General features: G+C 35.3%; 2 protein-coding genes across 3 annotated transcripts; one reads left to right on the forward strand and one right to left on the reverse strand.

Moving 5' to 3' along the window:
- Nucleotides 1-724: 724 nt before the first annotated feature.
- On the reverse strand, nt 725-18,691 carry LOC121730227 (mitochondrial folate transporter/carrier). 2 transcript variants are annotated; one of them, XM_042119185.1, is made up of 7 exons: nt 18,565-18,691; nt 18,323-18,495; nt 16,607-16,760; nt 14,406-14,658; nt 3,096-3,209; nt 2,575-2,720; nt 725-984 (listed from the first exon to the last, which is right to left on the reverse strand). In XM_042119185.1, exons 2-7 carry the CDS (start codon nt 18,471-18,473, stop codon nt 840-842), a joined length of 963 nt encoding a protein of 320 aa, XP_041975119.1. In that variant the 5' UTR covers nt 18,474-18,495; nt 18,565-18,691; the 3' UTR covers nt 725-839. The 2 variants fall into 2 exon arrangements, with proteins under 2 accessions (XP_041975119.1, XP_041975118.1); XM_042119184.1 differs by having other exon boundaries at nt 726-984; nt 18,323-18,683.
- Nucleotides 18,692-20,907: 2,216 nt separating this feature from the next.
- On the forward strand, nt 20,908-22,546 carry LOC121730412 (mitochondrial-processing peptidase subunit beta). Its single transcript, XM_042119437.1, has one exon. It carries the CDS (start codon nt 20,984-20,986, stop codon nt 22,385-22,387), a length of 1,404 nt encoding a protein of 467 aa, XP_041975371.1. The 5' UTR covers nt 20,908-20,983; the 3' UTR covers nt 22,388-22,546.
- The last annotated feature ends 1,623 nt before the right edge of the window (nt 22,547-24,169 follow it).

Raw genomic sequence — 24,169 nt, forward strand, 5'->3', positions numbered from 1 at the left:
ATTTTAGAAACTCATTGGCTTGATATGTAAAAATGATACGACTGGCGCCGTCTATTACAATTTTCGCAACAACAACAGTAAGATCGAAGACGGTCCTCCTAGTCCCTTGTCTGTCCTTAAATAAAAAAACTATTATTCAGCGGATAAATTACACAAGACTGTTGTTTTTGTGTAATGCGTCAGTGACAACAGAAATACAGAACACTTATGTAACTTATGAGCCGTAGATTTTCTAAGGGTCAATTTACATTGCATCCTGACGAGGAGCTGTCTCACAGACATAGATCAAGATAGATACCGCATGTGTATGTACTTCGCGTGCCATATCGCGTTCCCAAACGACGAGCAATGCTCGTCTTTCGAAGTATTTTCTTTAGTCTGCTATCGGAATCGAACGTCAATCAGAATTTTAAAAATGCCTAAAAGTGCCGCACTGAGCTGTAGAAATTCAAATAGAAACGTTGGCCTTGATAATGGACACGTTTCTTATCATCGGTACGTCACAGTAGGTAGTAAAAGTGGCACGCTCGTTTTCATACAAATGGAGCGACATGCGGTATCTATCTTGATCTATGTCTGTGAGCTGTGCGCTTTTATAAATGAGCCAAATCAAATTATATCAAATTTAAACCAGGCAACTCAATACCACGGTGGCAAGTCTGTCAAATGAATATGCATGTAAGGGCATAATTATTATGAAACTTGAAATAAGTTTTCATTGAAAACGACCACCGTCACCGACACTGGTGAGGGAGATATCTATACATTGTGACGAGCCGCTTCTGCCCTGCTGCCCGCTGACTCGAGACTGAAGTCAGACCCCTTTATAGTTTTTAATCTCATGTAGCGAGTTTGATATCCTGTCCGCGACGCAACATATAGTGCGACACGTTTTCATATGTTAGGAACGTGATCATCGTCGCCGGCACAACACGCGTCAGGTTCGGTTTCAACCCCTTGTAGAAACCACGCCAACCTTCGTATCTGAAACGTTAGAAAAATTCTGTAGTCTTCGTTTTTTAGAATAAAAAAATCAATACTTACCGTTAATTAAAAAAAAAATGTCTATGGCAAGGTCAGGAAAATTAAAAGAAAAATCAAACAAACAATACGTCAATTTGCTATCATTTATTGATTACACAAATTGAAAGGAATCGAAACATGTCCTACCGAATTATTCATATTATAAAAAATATATTGTGATTTGTGGCCAGCCACCGAGTAATAGCACTATGTGTAATGAAAGACAATTATATACTAAACATATACTTTCTGACTTCATCACATTTATTTGGTGTAACATAATCGCTTTTGTCAAATTAAAAATCTGAATTTCGCGCCATTAAATTCAAACTTATTCGATGACATTTAAATTCAAAATTTGAAATCTAAATATTTTTTTAATGCGACGGTACAAGGCCATCTCGTCATATTTTTAAGATTTTTCAGATGACAAAAGCTTTGCAAAATATTCTAATTTGTCGATCTAAACTTGAATTAACTATAATTTCACTAGGTTACGATGTTAGGAGTGGAAACATTAAGATATTTATTAAGGCGGGTAAAATGTCTAAAGCCTCAAAGATAGAATAGCTTCAACTTTCATTAAGTAGGCATAGCGATATAATAAATTACCAAAACTACGTATAAATAATTTTATTACTTTACAAGCTGAAACGTATCCTATCTTATCGTATAGCCAAACGTCGTCTCACCACACATGTAACGGTTCAACAAAATGTCTTTTACATACAATATTTTATTTAAGACATTCTATATTCTATTATCACAAAAAATTAAACTAGCGGCGACAACCCTCGCCGTTTACTTTATCACAATCTGATGGGAAAATAAAAACTACTGTTAGAGATTACATACGACTGACATATGTCGTGAGACAGGTGTTTACATAATCATATAAATATACAAATTACTATAAGAACTCGCTTAAATTTATTACATTTTAGCTAACATTAACAAACATTTTATACATAAACCTGTCACAACTGAATTAAAACAATTCAAAATTATTGCATCGTGTAGGATACACACGTCAAAAAATTATTGTCAAAAAATATGTTAAAAGAAGCTAATTCACAATAAAATGCACTTTTATTACAAAACAAAAACAAAATAGTTACCGCTTATCTCTAGTCTTACCTTAACAAAATCCATAGACAATAAGAATGGACACCACAAACAAAACCCTGTATAGACGGCTGTCGCACTCATAGACATAACGATACAGCGTTCCCTGAGCGTACTCATGGAATCGGGAACTCTCTAGAAAGAGACGAGCGATCGTGCAGCTTACATACTTTCAATAGTGACACTGGCCGCACGACGCTTATTAAAAACACTGGATCTTGTCTATGGTCACATCTGTCAACGTCAAACATTACTGTCACTGTCAAAAAAAACTCGTTAATTTTACAAATAAATAACAATATTTTCCCATCAGATTAGTCGTTATTGGTGAATTTCTCCCATATGAGCATAACTAGGCATATGTTTGGCGTTACATGTAGGAGATATGGCGTGAGGCCCTTGTAGAAGCCCCGTAGGCGTTCGTACCTCCATGTCTCGGAGACGCAGTGCCAGGCGCCGTTGTAGACTCTGTGCTGGTCCTGCAGCCGGGCCCGGACCACCTGGTAGGGGTAGGTGGTCCCGGCTGCCACCAGCTTGGAGATAGCAGCGAAGGTAAGGTACTCGGCTGATGACTGGAATGTGAAAGATAATCGATTAATACATACGTGAACCTGGATGTGTTAAAGTCTTCATCTAGGCTCTTAAAATTATTTTAAGAGCCCCATGCCCTTGTAAGACTCCAGGGCCGGTTTTAGCACTACCAGCGCCCTACGCGAGTTTTCTTCGGCGCCCAGAGTACTGGTAGTGCTAAAAAAAGGCGGCGCCCCTTTCGTTTGCGTTCGGCGCCCATTTTTTCCGGCGCCCTGGGCGGTCGCACAGCGTCATCTTTCCCTAGCGCCGCTACTGTAAGGCTCGTCCCCATCAGACACGGCGCGGTATATGCGCGGCGGATAATATGACCTTAGTCCTTAGAGCCTAAGTATGCAAAGAAAAATAGTGCAACTTACCAGTTTAATGTCAATGGGTAAGTTCCTGTACTGGTTGTATCTGTTCTTCATCTCCTCGTATGTCATAAACTGAAGCGCGCCGTGCGACACGCCGAACATGCCGGGGACGAAGCCCTGAAAATTAAATAAAAATTGTTAAAAAAAATAATTAAAAAAAGGTTTTTTTTATTCATTTTTTTTAAACATTTTAACAAAATATTGCATTATCGTTGGCTCTTAATACGTATGCAGAGTTTCGAATTAATTAGACTACTGGAGATAGGTAGAAGTCGTTCTCAAAGAATCATATCTATATCATATATAATATATTATAAGTTATAAGTAATTATAACTTTTTAAACAGTGCAGTGGTGGTATTATGTGACATGTGCTGCCATCTAGAGGTACTTATAATTTACATTTTCTTATACGAAGAAAGTGCTTTATTTGATTCGTGCATGTTCCCTGGAGTGGCTTAGACCAGGGTTTCTCAAACTTTCGGCTCCACGAACCCATTTTAAAATTTCCAGGTCACAGCGAACCCCCTTACTAAAGAATCCCCCCCTTTGGGGGATTAGGGGGGCCCAAGAAAATTATAAAATTGACTGTTAAAGAAAATAAGGTTTTTATTTGAATAAAAGGTAACACATAAAGTGCCAAAAAATATGTCTTTCTAATATTAATGTGATGGGTGTACTTGTTTCTTGTCGCAAATTGATTCAATGTTAGTACGAGTAATTTTTATCATGACCAGGGCCTCTATCATTAACTTTGTCACTTCCATGCAGTTTCCTTGCAATTCACTTATCAGTTGAAAAGTGAATGGTTCTGTTTCGGTATCATTACCGCTTTTACTTCTGAATGGTTTTAACCTGTAATATTTGTCTCTGAACTGGATTAAGAAATGTCAAACACGAACGTCAAATTTGACAAACGGAATTGTTTTTTTTTTAGGAATTGAAATGGCTTAGCCATAACGACTAACGGAAAAATTGTAAACCAAGATGAAAATATAGTTTAAAAAAAGATTGATATTTTTTATTATTAAATATACTATTTTCTAATATATAACGTGGTCAATGTAGGAATAGTTACTTTTGCACTGATTTATTGTATTTAAAGGTAATTATTATAAATGTGTAAATGGTTTTATTTATATTTTTTTGGTATTTTATAAGCCCTTTATCAAAACACTGAGAAAATAACACTCCTTCATGTTTATATTATCACAAGCATGGCGATCTAGAGGAGAAAGAATTCTCTGACATTGGCAACTAACTGAGTCGGCAATTAAAAAAAAGAAGAAGGAGACAAAAAAAAAGATAATTAGATATTGTTATTAAGTTTATAGAGATTATGTTTTAAGCAAGAAATTGATAAGTTTATTATTACCTATACCTATTTGATACCTATGCTAAATAATCTACCTTAAAAAAGTCTTAGAAATGCATCAAACTTGTGGATTACAATTACATGCATTACAACAGAGTTGATGTCATGAGTTGAACATAGTTTGTTGAACTTGAACTCATTCTTGAACACCTACGTTTTTTTGAGCTTTCAAATAGGTATTATTGTAACATAAACAGGCAATTTATAAGTTTAATAATCCCCTTTTCGTGCCTTGTAAGGCATTTTACATTATTAGTACTGTGTACGCTGAACCAAATATTTTTCAGGATAAAGGATGATTGCTAACACTGAGATACTATAAGTACTACATTTTATAATAAAGAATTGCAAGTGTAATGATGACGAAGTCCTAGGAAGATAATATATATTCACTCAAAAGCTTAAATTAAAAGAAATTTAATAAATACTCGTTTTTAAATGTTTTTTCATTTATTTTCTCACTTAAATATACCTACCTTAGATACATATTCATACACAGCTTTCATCAATAGGTACTATATTTGTCTTACACCTTATTATCAACCTATATCAGATAAGCAAGTGTTAAATCTCTTTTATATTATACTTATAAAAATATTTATACAGTGGAAATCTTAAACAAGGTCTTGTAACTTAAAATCAAAGAAGATGAATCAAATATCCCTTGTGTAAATATTAATTTATTATTATTAAAGGAGTTCAAATACAAACTTTTGATGAAAGATAAAAACAATATTATAATTTCAGACTTTTATTTGGCAAACCAATAACAATTAGAAACTGCATTGCAAGTTGCAACTATGGTAAATTGCCTGAGATATCTCAGACAGAGAGCGGTCAAGGGTTTTGTGTTCTTTGTGTTGTATTATGTTGTAGAATGCCTCCCGTGTGAGTATCTCTATATACTCACACAGGAGGAGTTCTGAATGTGTCAGAATTGCTCCTCAGTCACCAACGCAAATGCTTCAACGCATGACCACTCTGTCTGATAGGTCCCTAAAACGACCACATCTTTTTAAAATGTATAATACATGAGGACTTACTAAAGTCCTCATGTATTTTAAATTTTAATGTAATAATATAAAACTAATATTATTATTATTGAGGTACAAAAGTATTTTTGGTAATAATAATATAAGTTCCAATGAAAATATTATGTTTTATGAACAATAAGTATGTTTGTTATGCAATTTTTGTTATGTCTTTTTGGAAAAAGTACTATAAGTAATGTAGGATTATATTTTTGAGTTTTAGTGACTATTCCCATTGTATATTATATCATATTGTAGTCAAGAGAAGTTATAAATGAAAAAGTGCATATGAGAATTTAGCTAATTTGGATTTTATATTATCAATGATTTAACTTTTCTAGTAGTTTAGGTGTATGTGTGTGTGTTAATATTTATTCGTGAATATACATGAATCCAAAGTTTCAAAGGTTGTGTTCTCAAAATTCTTGTTATTGAGAAAGTAATACCTTTGAATTTACCTCTTTGGTGCAGCGTTTATCATGCATGGTTTACAAGGAAATAGTTTGTGAAATAACACAAAGACCTACTGCAATCAAAAGATTGTACGAAATGCTCCTAAGATAGGTTCCTAAGAAGTACATAGTAAGTCCTCATGTATTTTAAGTTTTAATTTAATATAAAACTAATACTTACTTATTATTATTATTGAGGTAAGTACAAAAGTATTTTTGGTAATACATAATAATATATGTTCCTATGATAATATTATGTTTTATGAACAATAAGTTCCATATGTTTGTTATGCAATTCTTATTAAGTAAGTCTTTTTTGGAAAAGTACTATAATGTAGGTTTTTGTTTTTGAGTAAAATTTAGTGATTTACACTATTCCCATCATATAATACCATATTGTAGTCAAGAGAAGAAGTTATAAATGAAAAAGTGCTCATATGAGAATTTAGCTAATTGGGATTCTATGATATTATCAATTATTTAACTTTTCTATTAGTTTAGGTGTGTCAATGTTTATCCGGAGCATGTTATACATACATCTAAAGTTTAAAAGGTTGTGTTCTGAAAATTCTTGTTAAAAGTAAGTACTTAATATTGAATTTACCTCTTTGGTGCAGTGTTTATCATGCATATACCAAAATACTTCAGGTTTACAAGGAAATAATTTGTGAAATAACACAAAAACCTACAATGCAACTATAAGATTGTACCTGTAGGTTTTTGGTGAAAATTCATACTTGTTTTACAGTAATTATACACAACACTTGTGTTCCTTATACCTTGTATGTGTTTCTTGTGTACTAAATCAATGCAGTCTTAGCTCATCGCACAAATGCAAACCTTATTGTTGACTAGACATATAGGTATATTGTACTAATATACTACACCTCACTTATGTTATTATTCTGAAACCTCACTAACACTAAATGGATTACTAAGGTCTCTACGTCTTTACTTATGTATCACTTCGTGATTTAACTTGAGAATACTTAATCGTTTTCCAAAAATTTGGACACTTCGAATGTTTAGTTTTTTGGTTTTAATAACGAATTATTTTCACTAAAATATATGCTATAGACTAAAATATAACTTATTAAGTAACTAACCAACTAAATAGCAATATAATTTAAGACTAAAAAGTATGTAATAAAATTACTAAAATGTAAACTATTCAGTAAAAGCTACTCGTTGGTTGGTGTTTATTGAATTGCTGTATTTGACGTAAAAGCAAGCGAGCTTATGTCAGAAGTGTTGTCATGATACCAAATGATACGAAATTATTACTCAGTTAACAATGGAGAAGTGAGTTTTGTGTCACGTGACCACTGACTGGCTGGAAAATAGAGGTCATGGTACCAAAATGCGAGCCAGTCAGTATTCTGGCTGGCTTTAAGAGCTCATGATAGAGGGGCTGGTGTGAAAACCCACTCTGACATAAGTATGTTGTAGCAAAGGGTAAAAAGAAATTCACCGCTTTGCGTGAGAGTTTGAAATGCTCTGCCTATGTAGCTGCCCAAAAATCTATCAAAGACATCCTTACGTAAATCTTGTCGCGAACCCCCTAAGGTCGAATGGCGAACCCCTAGGGGTTCGCGTATCCCCCTTTGAGAAACCCTGGCTTAGACTAACAAAAGGCTTGTATCAATGCTCTCAAAATCCGATGTAAGTTTTAGCAGCAGTATATTTATTTAAAAGTTATAGCTAAGTTGCGATTGGTAGAACTCTTTTCTAGTCTGAAGGGGAATGTTGTTTTGTTAATAATATTCAAAATATACTCAAACCTGTCATAAACCTTCATAATGTAATCAGAAAAAATATTTAAATATTAATAGAATGTGAATAGAAATATTTTAGCTTTTTGATGTTCATAAACAAAGGATTTAATAAGAGACTTTACAACTAACACAAAGAGACATAAAACTATATTTGCATGTGTTCATGAGCAGTAAAAAACTAGTTTTTTATTATTATTACAATTGATAACAATGATGACATGTTAAAACAACATAACTTAAATTTTAAACAAAGAAATAAATAATAATAAAATAAATTTAGTAGGCCCCTTTAGTCAAAAAAAGATTCACAATGTTTATAAAACTTTATTTTTGGTCTTTGTATAGCAAGCACCTTTTCTAACGAATCAGACATGGACAAAATATTGTTTGGGTACGTCATAATAGGAGGAATTCTTAATTAGTATGTAAATTTTAATTACATACTATACCTATGTTATATGACGAGCACAACACGTGCTCATAGATAACCTACATCAGTATCATTAGTTCGCTAACCATTATACTTAGACTTTGCTCTTTTATTACTTTATTTTTTTTTTTTATATATTAAATAAGGGGGCAAACGAGCAAACGGGTCACCTGATGGAAAGCAACTTCCGTCGCCCATGGACACTCGCAGCATCAGAAGAGCTGCAGGTGCGTTGCCGGCCTTTTAAGAGGGAATAGGGTAATAGGGGAAGGCAGGGATGGAAAGGGAACGGAATAAGGGAGGGTAGAAAAGGGAATAGGGTAGGGGATTGGGCCTCCGGTAAACTCACTCACTCGGCGAAACACAGCGCAAGCGCTGTTTCACGCCGGTTTTCTGTGAGGACGTGGTATTTCTCCGGTCGAGCCGGCCCATTCATGCCGAAGCATGGCTCTCCCACGTCAATTTAATATTATTTATAATTATTGAGAACTTCATATGAAGTTTTTCTTTATTTTTGTCAAAATTTCATCAAAATAGGTTCAACTATTGAAGTGGAAATACTTTAAGAGTGATGAAATAAAACTTAACAGATAGACCGATACACAATTTCCGCATCAATAAAGATGACGATAGCTTTTATCCCAACATCAACAGATACTATGTAGCAGTCATAGCTCATTCATTGAATGGAACCACTTAATAATTGGCCAACTTGTCAAGACGTTGACTGTGCGTTTATTGTCTAAACAAAAGGCCAACTCGTCAAGTCTTGAACTGTAAATGATAAAATTAATTCGCTAGTAATTCAACCAAATACCTAGCAGATTCAACCAGATGACTGCGGCATGTTCAAAACAACAGATTGTAAATAACAGTTTTGTTTGTGGCTAATGCTACATGACCTATAATTTCTAGTTCATACTTCATTTCATCATCTGTTATCTGTAAGCAAGAATATAGGTGAAGCGATAGTGCTAACAATAAACATCGAATATTATGTTTAAGCTATCGATTTAAATAACGTATTCGCGTCAAGAAGAAAGTGGCATCTCAATTCTCAGAGAAACGTGAAAAGTGACCAGAAGTACAGGTTGCTTTCAAATATATTAACTATTAATTTACTCTTATGAGTTATGGCGCCATATGAGTATTTTTACTATAAATATAACAATTACTCTTATGGCGAACAGACTAGGTAAATAGTTCATAAAGATTTTACAATGGTGAATGGATACGCCGTACGCGAAACAAAGTGTTTCCTTGACTGAGACGTTCGAAAAGTCGGTCGATCATTGACATAAAATTGTAGTTTTTTTTTATTAAGTCCAAGAAAATAATTATAAAATCTAACGACCTAAACCAAATTTAATTAAAGTACATGTATCATAATTTAACTAGCTTGTTTAAATTTACATCATAATGTGAGAACATGAAAATTAATTTTCATTATTATGCAGACATTAATGTAATGATTACAATAATTTTCATATTACGTAAAATATGTGACGAGCCTTGAAGAATATTCCAAACAAAAGCTAAGAACCTATTTTTATGACTTTATTACTCTGCCGCGAAATCCTATGGGACGAACATACAATAATTTTTTTTGCAAAATCAATACACTCTTCATTCCTCAATGAGCAAACGAAGAAAAGCAGAAATTATCATCCAAAGAAAAGGGCAGCAACTTTTATAATTGAAAAATAAAATAGCTGTTCTAAATGACTGCTAAGGCGTTTTTGTATGAAACAATCGATTTTTAATATACATATCCCCACAGAATATACTTATATTAGTAGTACCAACCTGTACTAGGGTTGCCAACCGTCCTGTTTTCCCAGGACATGTCCTAGCTTTCGTATTGTCCTGGGACGTCCTGGATAATTTTTAAGCAGCGACCTAGGTTTTCTACATTTTATGTTTAAAATTAAGTTACAATCAAAAGTGTATGCTTTACATTATAATTTTAACTTTAGTCTTTATTGTTTCATTGTACCTCTATTTTTGTATCCCTTTTCTTGGTATTAATTTTGCAACCCTACCCTGTACCTACAGTTTTGATAATAGTATTATGACAAGTTAAATGTGATAACTACCATGCATTTTATATTTTCCTTGCACAAAAACGATACACTGTTTATACTTTTCGTGCATAAATCTGGTGTGAATATAAAAATTATATAAAACTTATCATCCGTAATTCGTAATACAGATAAACAGTGATTGCAGACCTGATAGTGACTATTTTTGTTCACTGAAATTTTTATTTTAGCGGTTATTGTATTTATATTTAATATGCATAAAGTGTAAACAAAAGATCATACAATTTTTATACATACTTATAAGACCTATCACGACCTAAGATTAGCACTTCGGTAAATACAGGACTATGTTTTTTACTATTAAGTACGCCAGTTTTCCCTGAGATCTTTACATCCTAATGCCTATATCTTTCGTTTCTATTATGAGGCCCATTTTTGTTAAAAGTTGGCACCCGACCGAGTTTAGTTCGCCGTATACTTGTGTGAATGCGATGTGTCACATTAGAACCCGTAATAGCAAAGTAGTACTTTGCAATTACGGGTTCTAATGTGACACTATTATGGGTAGAGGGTACTTTGAAAATACCCCCTACCCATAATATGTAATGTTGTGTTTGATTTGTCCGAGTAAGTCTGACGTGGGCTGACCCATTAAGAGGATACAACAGGGGCTAGAGAAATGAAAAAAAGTACGTGTAATATCTATAGCTGTCTCCCTTACCTCAAGCCTATACCGCAGAACGCGATAGAGACAACTGCAGAAAATCAACGATTCGTTGTCCCCTGATTCCATCTCCAAAACTTAACCGATTTATGTACTTTTTTCATTAAAGATGAAAGAAAGAGTTGAGCTGTGTTCCTATGTTTTGCTTTTTTTGTATAATCTAGCCAAATCTGTTTTCTGGACGTTTGAACACGGCGGAAAATCTGGCCATTTTTTTGGGTTTTTGAACGTTCATATCTTATTTAATAATTAAATTATGAAAAAAAAGAAAACATAGGGACATTGTATTAGTGGCCGTATATATTCAGGAAAAAAATTATAACTTTACTAGCATTATCCAGGGAGGAAACAGGGGACAACGTTTATATGGAAAAAAGGGCGGTGTGGACTCCTCTTAAATTTTCTTTTCGAAATAAACTTTTCTTTCTTTCATGAAAACGACTAATTACTTTCCACTATTGCGAGCGTATTTTCATGACGTAATAAACGGAGGTGTGGAAAAAATTCCCCCCATTCATACGTAGTTCTGAGTTCACGACTCACGAGTCACGTGTTAAATCTGTCGCGTTGCTGGCGGGGAGCCAACCGTCATATTAGGCTAAATATACACTACATACACAATTAACAGGTGTATATTATATTAGACTTATTAGTGGTACCTTCAAGGTATTATTACGGATTTTGTACATTCTTCTAAATATCTTCTAACTAGAAGTTCCGCGCGGCTTCGCCCGCAAGAAATTCGACGGGAACCGCACATTTTCCCATAGAAAAGTAGCATAGTCCTTCCCCGTCCTCTATGTATATCTGTGCCAAATTACATAGAGAACTGATCAGTAGTTAGTGAGATTAGCGCGTTCAAACAAATAAACTATTCTATATATTGTGTTAATAATGAAATTAAGGTAGGTACTTTTTCATTTGTCTAAAGTGTGGACATAACCTTACAGCGTCATAATATTATGACATAGTACACAACATTACAATTCCTAAATTAGTGATGATTTATTCGAATTTCCCTGAATTCTTTTCTCATATTTTTATGCTAAGTACTCACAAACGGTTTTGCTCGATCGAGCAATAACGTCGAGCAAAACCCGCGGCTCGGGATTTCGTCCACACATTCAGCATTGCTCGATAGTTAGTCTAAATCGATATATTTAATTCCATCGAGCCGGCTCGATGCACGATGCGAGCCTTCGAGCTGTGACTTGTGAGTTTTGCGGTCTACACAGTAATTATTAGATATTTTGGAGTAAAACTATCGAGTAAAACCGTATGTGAGTACTTAGCATTACAATTTTGTTTTGTTCAGACAAACCGTTACCTTTTATTCTTAATCTCAAGCCACTAACTAATCGGCATCTAGAAGATTATGAAGTATAAAATGCGGAAAATTCAACCCCCAAAGTGGGTGAAAATATCAAATTAATCCGACAAAAGAAAAATGAGTAAAAAATGCACGCTATAAAGTATAAAGGCACCTTTATACTATAACTAGCTGTCCCGGCAAACGTTGTTCTGTCCCATGGCAACGTCTATCGCTATCCCGTTAGTCCGTCACACAAACAAACAAGCGCCGTATTCAATCTCAAGTTGTAATAATATGTAATTCACTATTATTTATTCAACAAATGCACTTATCAATATAAAAAAATGGATTGATGATTGAAAAAAATGGATTGATGATTGAAAAAAATGGTTGTCCGTTTTTTAACCCTAGCCCGTAGCAGATATGCTCGCTAATACTAAGTACTCACATATGGTTTTGCTCGATAGTTTTACTCCAAATCGAGCAATAACAACCGTGTGGACCGCAAAACCGACAGCTCTAAGGCTCGCTTCGGCTCAATGGAATTAAATATGTCAAATATGTCATTCCCTTCGATTCGGAGTAAAACTATCGAGCAAAACCGTATGTGAGTGCTTAGCTTTAGATTCACAAAAATCGGCCGAGCCGTTTCAGAGGAGTTAAACCACGCACCCCGTGACACGAGAATTTTATATATTACATTAGATTATAATGATATTCTTTCAACTCTTTCTTGTCTAGTTCACGGTTGAAACAAATCAATAAAAATTATAACCTTGGTATTGATTGGTAGGTAGTCTCAAGGACGCGTCAAACATTTATCACAGAATTTAGAGGAAAATCGATCATCTTGATTATAATTTATCAAATACATTCATTGAGTATTCGCTATCACTTATGTTCAATGCATAAAGCATAATATTATTTTCAATTATGCAACGATTCTAGAGAGAAAGAGATGGAGCAATTTTACAACTATCCTCCACTAAGTACTTATACTATTATAGTTTATAATTTATCATTTATACTTGTACTTATTATTAACACATCATAAAATATTGAGTAAGTAATTCCTAAGCCAATTTAAACAATTTGTGTTTTTGTGCCACTACGAGAAATGCTTCTTTTTATTAATAATCCGATTTTACCAGATTCTATATTTTATAAAACGTTTTCTCGCGCTATCTGTTCTATTTCAGTGGCAACAATAAAACCCTGTTTTCTAATAATAATTTACAACCAGTTTTTTACCTCTGAATTTCCGTAAAAGTGAACCTAATTTCTTTGTCATAAAGATGATGTCAGGGAACAGAGGTAAAACAATTCTGAATTGTATTTTCAAACGCTTAACCTGAATAATAGAAAACTGTGTGACCATGTGACCGACGCAAAGATGTGTTTACAAAACATAATAATTTATGTACATTTTGTATTCAACCGCGGTTTTATTGGTCTATTTTATTATTGGTTCGCTATTGAATGTAGTATTTTTCCATGGACTGTTGTGACTTGTGGTAACTATAAACTGTTACATACACGAAAATATTTATATATAGAATACAAGGTTAGCTTTGTTTGATACATTGTAACAGTCACATGACAAAAAAAGACACCAATTTGGGTGAATTTACTTATTATAATTAAAGTAAAGACTAAAGAGGAACAACATCATGTACCTACTCTACTTGAATATCTCGTAGACTTTAGAGTAGTAGAGTTTGGGGTCCAATTCTCGTAACTACATTCTACAATATTCGCGGGTGAGCATAACAACCTGTTCGACATACGAAAACTGAGCCCAGTTGCTTGACTCAGGTTTCAAATAATTTATGCATATTTTGTCTTCGTTAGAGCCTGCCCACACGAGCGTTGCGTCAGCGCAGCGTTATTACGAAGCAGTCTTAACGTCAACACCTCGCTTCGTCTCGGGGGCTGCTGTCCGTCATGTGTGCGTTGCGACGACGCAGCGCGCCGTGTGAACACCTTGGTTATTAGTATGTAAAACAACGCAACGGCAGCGCTGCGTCGACGCAACGCGCGGTTGGACTGGCTCTTACTCAATATAATGTAAGCAGCAGCATATCCCTCATAAGTTATTTGACTCCTTTTAGATGAGTTGTCAAGTCCAGTATATCATGTGATTCTACGATCAAGTAACAAAATATCAACTCACCCTATACAACCCTCGGATGCCTTCCGTTCTGTAGATCTTGCTGAGGCCGTCGATCATGCCCTTGTATCTCTTGTTGTCGGACAAATGGGTCTCCTCGCTGTACTGGAGACACAGCCTGGTCTTCACCACCCATATCGGGTTGGTCATGATGAGAGACAGCACTCCTGCTTCAGCCGCTGCGAGCATGTGCAGGCCCGGGCCCAACGGAGTCCGAGCGTTTCCACCTTGGATCCACGTCTTGATAGCATTGTAGCTGGAATGGTAGTTTATTTATAACAGAATGCCAACATAATTTTTATCAAAAACTACATGTCAGCAACTTCTTTTATTATATTTCCGCTCTACAAAATATATACAATATTTTGTAGAGCGGAAACAGTTCATTTTTACATGATTTGTATCATGTAAAAATGAACTGTTTCCGCTACACGCGCACTATCCTATGGCTAACCCAAATGAAAATTTTGAGAAGTAATAGCCAGAAAAGCAAACAGAATATAACATAGAGTTATGTATGGATTTTAAGGGTTTTAGTAAACTAAAACTGATACCACAGTCATGAAGATTTAGATAGTGGACAGTATTATTATCTTGTATTTATATATCATATATTATGTTTTGTTAAAAACAACAGCAAAATCATAAACTCAAGATAAAGAAAGTAGTTTAATAAATCATTTCAATGACTGTTGATTGTTGACCTCTGCGGGGCTAAAATGGTCGCTTTGGAGAATCATATATTGAATCATAATATGATTCATTTTTAAACTTCACTTTGCATGCAATTCATATAGTGATTCGCTTCGATTAATGATTGGCCGCCGCGCGCGAGCGCCGTGCGACAGACCAATCATTGATCTAAGCGAATCACTATATGAATTGCACGCAAAGTGGAGTTTAAAAGTGACTCGCTTCGATTAATGATTGGTCTCCGCGCGCGAGCGCCGCTCGCGGTACCAATCATTAATCTAAGTGAATCACTATATGAATTGCACGCAAAGTGGAGTTTAAAAATTAATCATATTATGATTAATTATGTGATTCTCCAAAGCGACCATTTTTGCCCCGCTGTCCTCACGAGCATTGTAATAAACATAGTTTAGCTTTTTCTGGTACTATCCAGCATCCAGATCCACCTAAAATGGAGCAGCTCTAAAATGAAGTTGTATGAACTTAAATCTGGTTATGACTCTCATAAAATTAATAATTATCATCTTATTGTGCAACAACATCATCAGTGGCGTAACTATGGGGTGGCAGGGCTGGCAAAATGCCACGTGCCTCCGACCCTAAAGAGCCCAAGAGGCCGTGAAATCAGAATTTTTTTATACATTGTTTTATATTATTAACATTACGATTTTTACTGATAGGGCCCCATCAATTTGCCAAGGGCCCCGAATGTTATAGTTAGCCACTGAACATCATAATAAAATTATTAAAGCATTGCTTGAACTTATTTCATAATATGGAATATGGCAGAAGTCCCATTATTTGACATGAGAGCTGCTGACGCAAAATACATCACAGTAGCATAGTATGTATTTGGCAAATTTGCATGGATGATGGAGCCTTAAGAAAAGGGGTGTAAAAATAATAATCAAGTACAACATTAATAAATGAGGATAGTGTTTTTGCAATTGTACAATTAGTATTGCTTTTCTTGTGTTGTTTGTTTTCTGGTCATTAAAAAATTATAAATCATTTGCTGGACCAATTGCTGGAGGCCTGTGCCAAATGGCAATCAGAAATTGATAAACTTACTAGATAACTAACATAGTAATCTATACTAATATTATAAAGCGGAAGAGTTTGTTTGTTTGTTTGTTTGAACGCATTAATCTCAGGGACTACTGGTCCGATTTGAAAAATTATTTCAGTGTTAGATAGCTGATTTATCAAGAAAGGCTATATTTTATTACGCTAAGACTAATAAGAGCGAAGAAATATAGGAAAATGTGGAAAAAACGGGGCAAATTATTTGAAAGGACTTATCTCACAAACTACTGGATCAATTTTCCTTTTATTTGGCACAGAACTGATAAGAAGCAGACCAAGTGAAGGATCATTGGCTATTTTTGTGGACTAATTTATGTTTGAAATATCTAATTAACGCGGGCAAAGCCGCGCGCCTAGTTATAAATATTGTTGTAATTCTGAAGTAAAGGCTATATTATTATAAAAAAATAATAACTACAACTTACAACAGGAAATAGAATCCCCAAGCCGACCCGGAACCCCAGACGTTGGGGGTGACACCTCTGTACAGCCCCCGCACACCCTCCTTCTTCACTATTGTAACAAACGCACTGCTAAGACCATCGTACCGCGGCACTGTTGCGGTCCTTCCGTCATTTACTGCAAATTAACATAAAAATAATGAACAATTCTTTACTTAGGATGTACACTAAGCAGTAAAAGTAATTCAACATTAAATTTTGTTGTTATAATTGATAAGATACAGGCAGGTAACAATGACAATAATCAGTCATGATTTTTGTTAATAACTATAAAAGTGTGCACATTATTGGCACTGGTATTGGATAAAATAACTAAACATAGTTTTATGCTAAGTACTCACATATGTTTTGCTTGATAGTTTTACTCCAAATCGAAGGAAATGACATATTTAATTCCATGAGCTGTCAGTTTTGCGGTCCACACGGTGGTTATTGCTCAATTTGGAGTAAAACTATTGAGCAAAACCATATGTGAGTACTTAGCTTTAGTCTTTTCTCTCATTTGTCAGAATATGACAGTTTAATCAGGAACATCCTATTATGCTAAGTACTCACATACGGTTTTGCTCGATAGTTTTAGTCCGAATCGAAGGAAATGACATATTTGACATATTTTTAATACCATCGAGCGGGCTCGAAGCAAGCCTTCGAGCTGTCAGTTTTGCGGTCCACACGGTGGTTATTGCTCGGTTTGGAGTAAAACTATCGAGCAAAACCATATGTGAGTACTTAGCTTTAGTCTTCTCTCTCATTTGTCAGAATATGACAGTTTAATCAAGAACGTCCTATTACACCTTGTATGATGTTCATTACAAAATGATGTACCACTCATCTTGTATTATTACTTTCTCCGATGCACATATAGATATTATTAGCTATTCAATGAGAAGAACATTTAACACTTCAATTTCCAAGAATCCACAATCAAATGATTAAGAAACCACAAGTATTAAACAGACACTGCTCTACAGTAATGTTTCTTATAAATATTCAGCAAATTGAAAAAGGAAATATCTCAGTCATTAGAATTGTATAACATATAGCAAATTGAAAAAGGAAATATCTCAGTCATTAGAATTGTATAACATACAGCAAGTGTAATAAGTTTTTAAATGGTCAGATGAATCATACAATGGCTAGTGTGTATAATAATACATATTTTCATTGTTATAAAGAATAAAGGTGCATTTTTTGCATGAACAGATAAGCATTTACTAGAAGCTGAAAACAAAATAACTTATTTGAAATAAAGTGTGGCAAATAGTATTTTTATGATTAACAAATTACTATTCTTCCTTCACTTTTAATCTTGTGAAGCACAAAGAAGTAATTAGGTTAGGAATAGATAAAATAACATTTCCTTTTGTAGTATAGCCATAAATGTAATCCAGGCAGTAATATTACAACAAAAGGTAACACAAAAATTCTAGAAAAAGTTGCATCAGGAAAGAAGTTGAGGAACATATAGTTTACTTTCATAAGTTGCAAGTTCAAGGCCTTCTTTGATAAAATCTTGCTCAATAATGATTTAATTCTTTCTTTTATACAACTGCTATTTTTATTAAATGCGTTGCCATATATTAAATGCGTAGCTAGGAAAACAGATAGACATCATTTACGATGAATGAAAAGCAAGAATACTTTTGCCTTACATTATTCTACAATGGCGCGGAAACTTACCTGCAAATCTAATTTTAATCAAGTCCAACGGGTGCAGTATGAGCGTAGACGTGACTCCACCTGATATTCCAGCTACCAGATGTTCGTACTTGATGTGGCTTAGGAGAGCAAGTTTAGAAGACGACGAATTAGAATTCTTCATAGTAGACATGACGTTGGGTAATAAATCACAGCTGAAACATTATAAACTATTGACACTTAAGACTACGAAAACTTATCCACGAAACTTTAAAGAAATTTACTAGTATTTGATCTTCACTACACATCATTGCTTTCGTAATATTCCGACCAAATGGAATAGGCGTGAACAAATGCGATATGATTTCCACATGATTTCGGTCATTTTATAAAATGTTCCGTTTGACGATTGTCACATGCCACGATTATAGGGTTTGGTATTTCAAAAACTATTTAATGAAAAAATATTCTAGCTTTTGCAAGCAATGAACTTTATACAAGCTTTTAAAAAATATGATCAAAATATAAATTAATGTACTGAAAATCTATTCTTTTTGTGAAAACATCTAAAATTGTTTTTCATATTTTGTGAAATGGAATATAAGCACAGATAAAATAGTGATCAATCCAATGACGTACTTATTCTGTGATCAATCTGTCTACGACATAGAGTATACATTATAGCAAGCTAGTCTACGAGTCTCGGAAGGTTTTTCTTTATCGATTTTCTTGACGTAATATCGATTCAATGACTTTTCTAAAATATTGACTTTATAGAAAAATAATAAAAGAATGTAAAAAAATGTTATAAATATTAGCATGTTTAGAAAACTCAAAATTCAGAAGATATATATATATATATATATATATATATATATATATATATATATATATATATACAGTGTGTAACAAAAACTAGTGATAATACTTTAGGGTGTGTACATGTTCCTTGTAGAGAGTTCACTGTGAAAGTAGCAGCTCTGAAAGACGAACATTTTTTTTCACTTTTGTATGGGCAAGGGCCCGAGCGTCACGAGTTTCCCCATACAAAAGTAAAAAAAAATTTTGGTCTTTCAGCGCTGCTACTTTCACAGCGAACTCTCTACAAGGAACACGTACACACCCTAAAGTATTATCACTTGTTTTTGTTACACCCTGTATATGGACTGGACGGATCGGGGTAAAATTTGGCATGCAGGTAGATTTTATGACGTAGGCATCCGCTAAGAAAGGATTTTGATAAATTCCAACCCCAAGGGATTTAAATAGGGGATGAAAGTTTGTATTTAATAATACTTCTTAACGCGAGCAAAGCCACGGGCAAAACCTCGTGTACTATAAAATATTATCAGGGCGATCGAAGCGAACGAGTAGTCCGAGTAGTCGTAGGGTAGAGCAGAGTATTTGTAGGTAATTTTACCGTAATTTATATAAATTACTGTAAATACTCGTATTTTGCCAGCGTCTACGGTAAAATTATTTAATTTTGTAACCCTATTGCAAGTTTGTGACCGTACGACGCAAAGAGAATTAAGAATAATATTATAATCACTATATTATTTTATGACGTTGCTACGACGTACTGCCGTCCGCCGTATATATACGTGACTTTTGAGTTTTACTCGATTATTTGACTGAGGTTCAATTCGTTCAAATCAATACAATACAATGGTGAATCGACTTTTTTTTTTTTGTTAATTCGTCTCGGTCGGGACAGGCAAAGGGAGCGTTGCCCATACAGCCATTTCTATGTTTTCTCTATTTAATGAATGATAGTGAAGGCCGAAGCCAATTCTTTTATATTAACCATCTGAAATAGAGTTTTCATCAGGCCGAAGCCAATTCTTTGATATAAATAATATGAATAATAAGTTTTTTCATCAGGCCGAAGCCATTTCTCATGTTTTGATAGTATTGTTTTGTTTAATTAATACTGTCCCTTCTTCAATTTGACATATTGTCGTCATTGGTCATTGTCTTCATTGTCTTGACGTGGTCTTGACTCTTGACAGATGCATAAAAAGGCTAAAAAGTCTGCTAAGATACTGGCAACTCACAAAGGAGCCATTAATAGGTGGTTTTTTGGGAGAATGTGAAAGAGTGATGTTGTGTTTTTATATTATTTTCCTAAAATTGTGTTATCTGGGTTTTTAATGTGTAATATTGGTAGGATATTAACCATTAAATATTCGTTATCGTGCACAAGTGTGGGAGAGTGATGTAGTAACCAGAAACGTGCTCTTTTGTGTTCCCTCTAAAACTCCATCAAAAGTTTCAGTAAAGCGTCCTACCACTTTACTGAATCGACTGACTTGACTTCTTGACTGTATTGACTTTATACTTAGACTTTGACTAGACTTTGGACCTGACTGACCTGACGATAATATAATATATAAATATATAAAAAATTGTATTAAAGAATATTGTTTTCCCGCCATAATATTATACTCGACACTGGCCATGGTTATAGCCGAAGTGCCATTATATGAAAAAAAAAAAAAAAAAAAAAAAACCATTAATGATTTTTCGGTGAATCGAATCAAAGAGAATATAATCACTACGTTTTAAATCGAATAAAGAAAAGCACAACCCTCGCAACGAATTGACTTTTCTAAAATTTGACGTTTGCCTTTTGACAATTTGTCATTCATTTTGCAACATTACGTAAATCAGCGAGTAAAATTTTGGTGCAAGGAAAAGAAAATGTTGAAGGTAGCGACGGTATTGAGATTGGCTTCAAAGCCGAATAATAATGTTCGAGCACTAGCCACAGCCGCGAGCAAGAAGCAGGCCCTCGTGAACGTACCCCCGACACAACTCACAGTCCTCGACAACGGGATCCGCGTTGCGTCCGAAGATTGTGGTGCACCAACCGCGACTGTAGGCCTCTGGATCGATGCCGGATCCAGGTACGAAAACTCCAAAAACAATGGAGTCGCCCACTTCCTGGAACACATGGCTTTCAAAGGCACGAGCAAAAGGTCCCAGACGGACTTGGAACTCCTCGTCGAAAACATGGGAGCTCATTTAAACGCTTACACGTCGCGGGAGCAGACCGTGTTCTACGCTAAATGCCTCGCCAACGACGTTCCGTTTGCCGTCGAAATCCTTGCCGACATCATCCAAAACTCGTCACTCGCTGAACCCGAAATCGAACGAGAGCGCGGCGTCATCCTGCGCGAGATGCAGGACGTCGAGAGCAACCTGCAGGAGGTTGTATTCGATCACTTACACGCCACCGCCTTCCAGGGCACGCCCTTGGGCCAGACAATCCTGGGACCTACTAAGAACATCAAGAAGATCTCCAAAGCCGATCTCCAACAGTACATCAAGACCCACTACCAACCTGCCCGTATTGTCCTGTCCGGGGCTGGTGGCATTGAACACGGAAAATTAGTTGACCTGGCCAACAAGCACCTGGGTGGCTTAAAGAACACGACATACGATGTACCCGAAATTGCACCTTGCAGATACACCGGCTCAGAAATCCGAGTAAGAGATGACTCAATGCCCCTCGCTCATGTAGCCATTGCCGTAGAAGGTGCAGGGTGGACGGATGCCGACAATATTCCATTGATGGTAGCCAACACTCTTGTCGGTGCTTGGGACCGCTCCCAGGGTGGCGGCGCTAACAATGCATCCTACCTGGCCCGGGCATCCGCCGTGGAGAACCTCTGCCACAGCTTCCAGTCCTTCAACACCTGCTACAAGGACACAGGACTGTGGGGCATCTACTTTGTGGCTGAGCCGTTGCAGCTGGATGACTTCATGTACTGTCTCCAGAAGGAATGGATGAAACTGTGCACCACCGTCACAGAAGGTGAAGTCGAGCGGGCTAAGAACTTATTGAAGACAAACATGCTCCTTCAATTGGACGGAACCACCCCTGTGTGTGAGGACATTGGTCGCCAAATCCTGTGCTACAACCGCCGCATCCCCCTCCATGAGTTAGACGCTAGAATTGATGCTGTTAGCGTCCAGAATGTCCGTGATGTCTGCTACAAGTACCTGTTTGACAAGTGTCCCGCTGTAGCTGCTGTTGGTCCGACCGAAGGTCTCCCAGACTACTCTAGAATTCGCGCCAACATGTACTGGCTCCGAGTCTAATCGAGTATAATAGTTATTTAATTAGTAAAATATCATATTAAGTACATTAAAAGGTTTTTTCGAAAGTATGTCGTTTTATTGAGTAAAACACAGTGTCTTTTGTGTATGTATTTATTAAAGTAACAATATTCTCTGTAAATAATAAATATAACAAAATTATAACTATCTTTTATTGTCCTACTATTTCACTTAAAATGTATGAAAGTCAGTTTTCTTTAACCCATAATAAATACATAATAATGCAACCTCGCACTTAGTTGCCCAGGTTTATGTTAGAAAAACGCTGAAGTAGTAACATTAACTTCAAATATTTAGGAACTAAGCTAACAAACTTTCATTAACAGTATACCAAGTTTATAGGGATTAGGGCTTAGATCACTAAAGGATTAGGGACTAAGATAATATTATTAATAAATTAGCTGATGAATGATGATAGTAATGCAAAGATTAATTGCTAAAGACTTTTATAACCGTTCACTAGATGGCAATAGGCGTTATAAATAAAATTTATTTTGAAATAATCCGCAGTCGCACCCACGACGACCAGGCGACTTCGAGATATTTTTTCAAAATATTCGGATTGAGTAAAAATATAAGTAAGCGTTCTTTAGCCCCCAATTCATCAGATCCAAGAATTGCAAGCCTATACTTATACAGTATACTTCTACCGTCTACTAGATGGCGCTAGGAGGTAGCTACGGCCACGAAGCTAAAACAAAGTATTAGGCCCAATTCACACCGGATCGGCAGCGTCGCGAAGAGCACCTTTAGTGTGAAATAATTTTAAACTTTACTAGTAGTTATAAGTATTTATAACTACTAGTATCGCTTGAAAACTTCAAAAGGGCTCGAGGCACCGCGCGACCGTCGGCGGAAAGAGCTCGCGGCTTCCCGCGACCGCGCGCGTCGTCGCGAGGCGCCTCGAGGCGTCGCGAGGTGCCGCGAGCACTTTCCGCCGACGGACGCGCGGTGCACAGTGGATCGAAAATCGAGTATCATAGACATAAGAACTTGAATTTCCAGATGTCATTTTTTTGGGCTGAAATATGGTCTCCTAGTTGTTATTACATAATAAAATGTAAAAAAGACGCAGCTACGTGTAATGATAAGGGAGTTACAATTTTTTTATGAAAGTAAAGAACACGGATCATTTAACAAAAAAACAATAGAATATGTCAAGTAGTTCCAGACAATTTAAATTAATTATTATTATTAATTCAGTTGGAAGTTATAAATTGTAACTGGGGACACTGGAAAAAGAGAGGCTTGATACATTATATCACCATAATAATTTCTTTCTTCTTTCTATTTGAATTAAGTTTTTAATTAACCAAAATAAAGTACCAATGGACAGTTTTTAATTAACCAAAAAGAAGTACAAATGGTGCCGTAATACAAAATATGCCAAAATGTGAGTAATAATTAGTACTATAATAGTGTGTGAGGATATAACGGCCAACCATGCGATTCCAGAGATATTATGCTCATTTTTCATGTCGGCTCCATACTAAAATTTCTTTAAAAAATTATTACTCCCTTATTATTACACGTAGCTGCGTCTTTTTACATTTTATTATGTAATAACAACTAGGAGACCATTTTTCAGCCCAAAAAAATGACATCTGGAAATTCAAGTTCTTATGTCTATGATACTCGATTTTCACAAAGTGACTAATAAAGTTAAAACATAGTTAAAACTAAAATTATTATTCTTATTACATTACTATTTTGTAGGTCACTTTATTTAAGTAAGTATAAAAACTTGCTAAAAATAAGAGCAAT

The sequence above is a fragment of the Aricia agestis genome, chromosome 9, assembly GCF_905147365.1.
Source record: "Aricia agestis chromosome 9, ilAriAges1.1, whole genome shotgun sequence".
In the NCBI taxonomy this organism is placed as follows: Eukaryota; Metazoa; Arthropoda; class Insecta; order Lepidoptera; family Lycaenidae; genus Aricia; species Aricia agestis.

Coding starts and splice junctions, on each gene's coding strand:
- LOC121730227 (XM_042119185.1), bottom strand. CDS start 18,473: ATGTCTACTATGAAGAATTCTAATTCGTCGTCTTCTAAACTTGCTCTC. Junction 16,761..18,322: donor GATTAAAATTAGATTTGCAG/GTAAGTTTCCGC, acceptor GTTAATTTGCAG/TAAATGACGGAAGGACCGCA. Junction 3,210..14,405: donor GCATCCGAGGGTTGTATAGG/GTGAGTTGATAT, acceptor TTTAATTTTCAG/GGCTTCGTCCCCGGCATGTT.
- LOC121730412 (XM_042119437.1), top strand. CDS start 20,984: ATGTTGAAGGTAGCGACGGTATTGAGATTGGCTTCAAAGCCGAATAAT.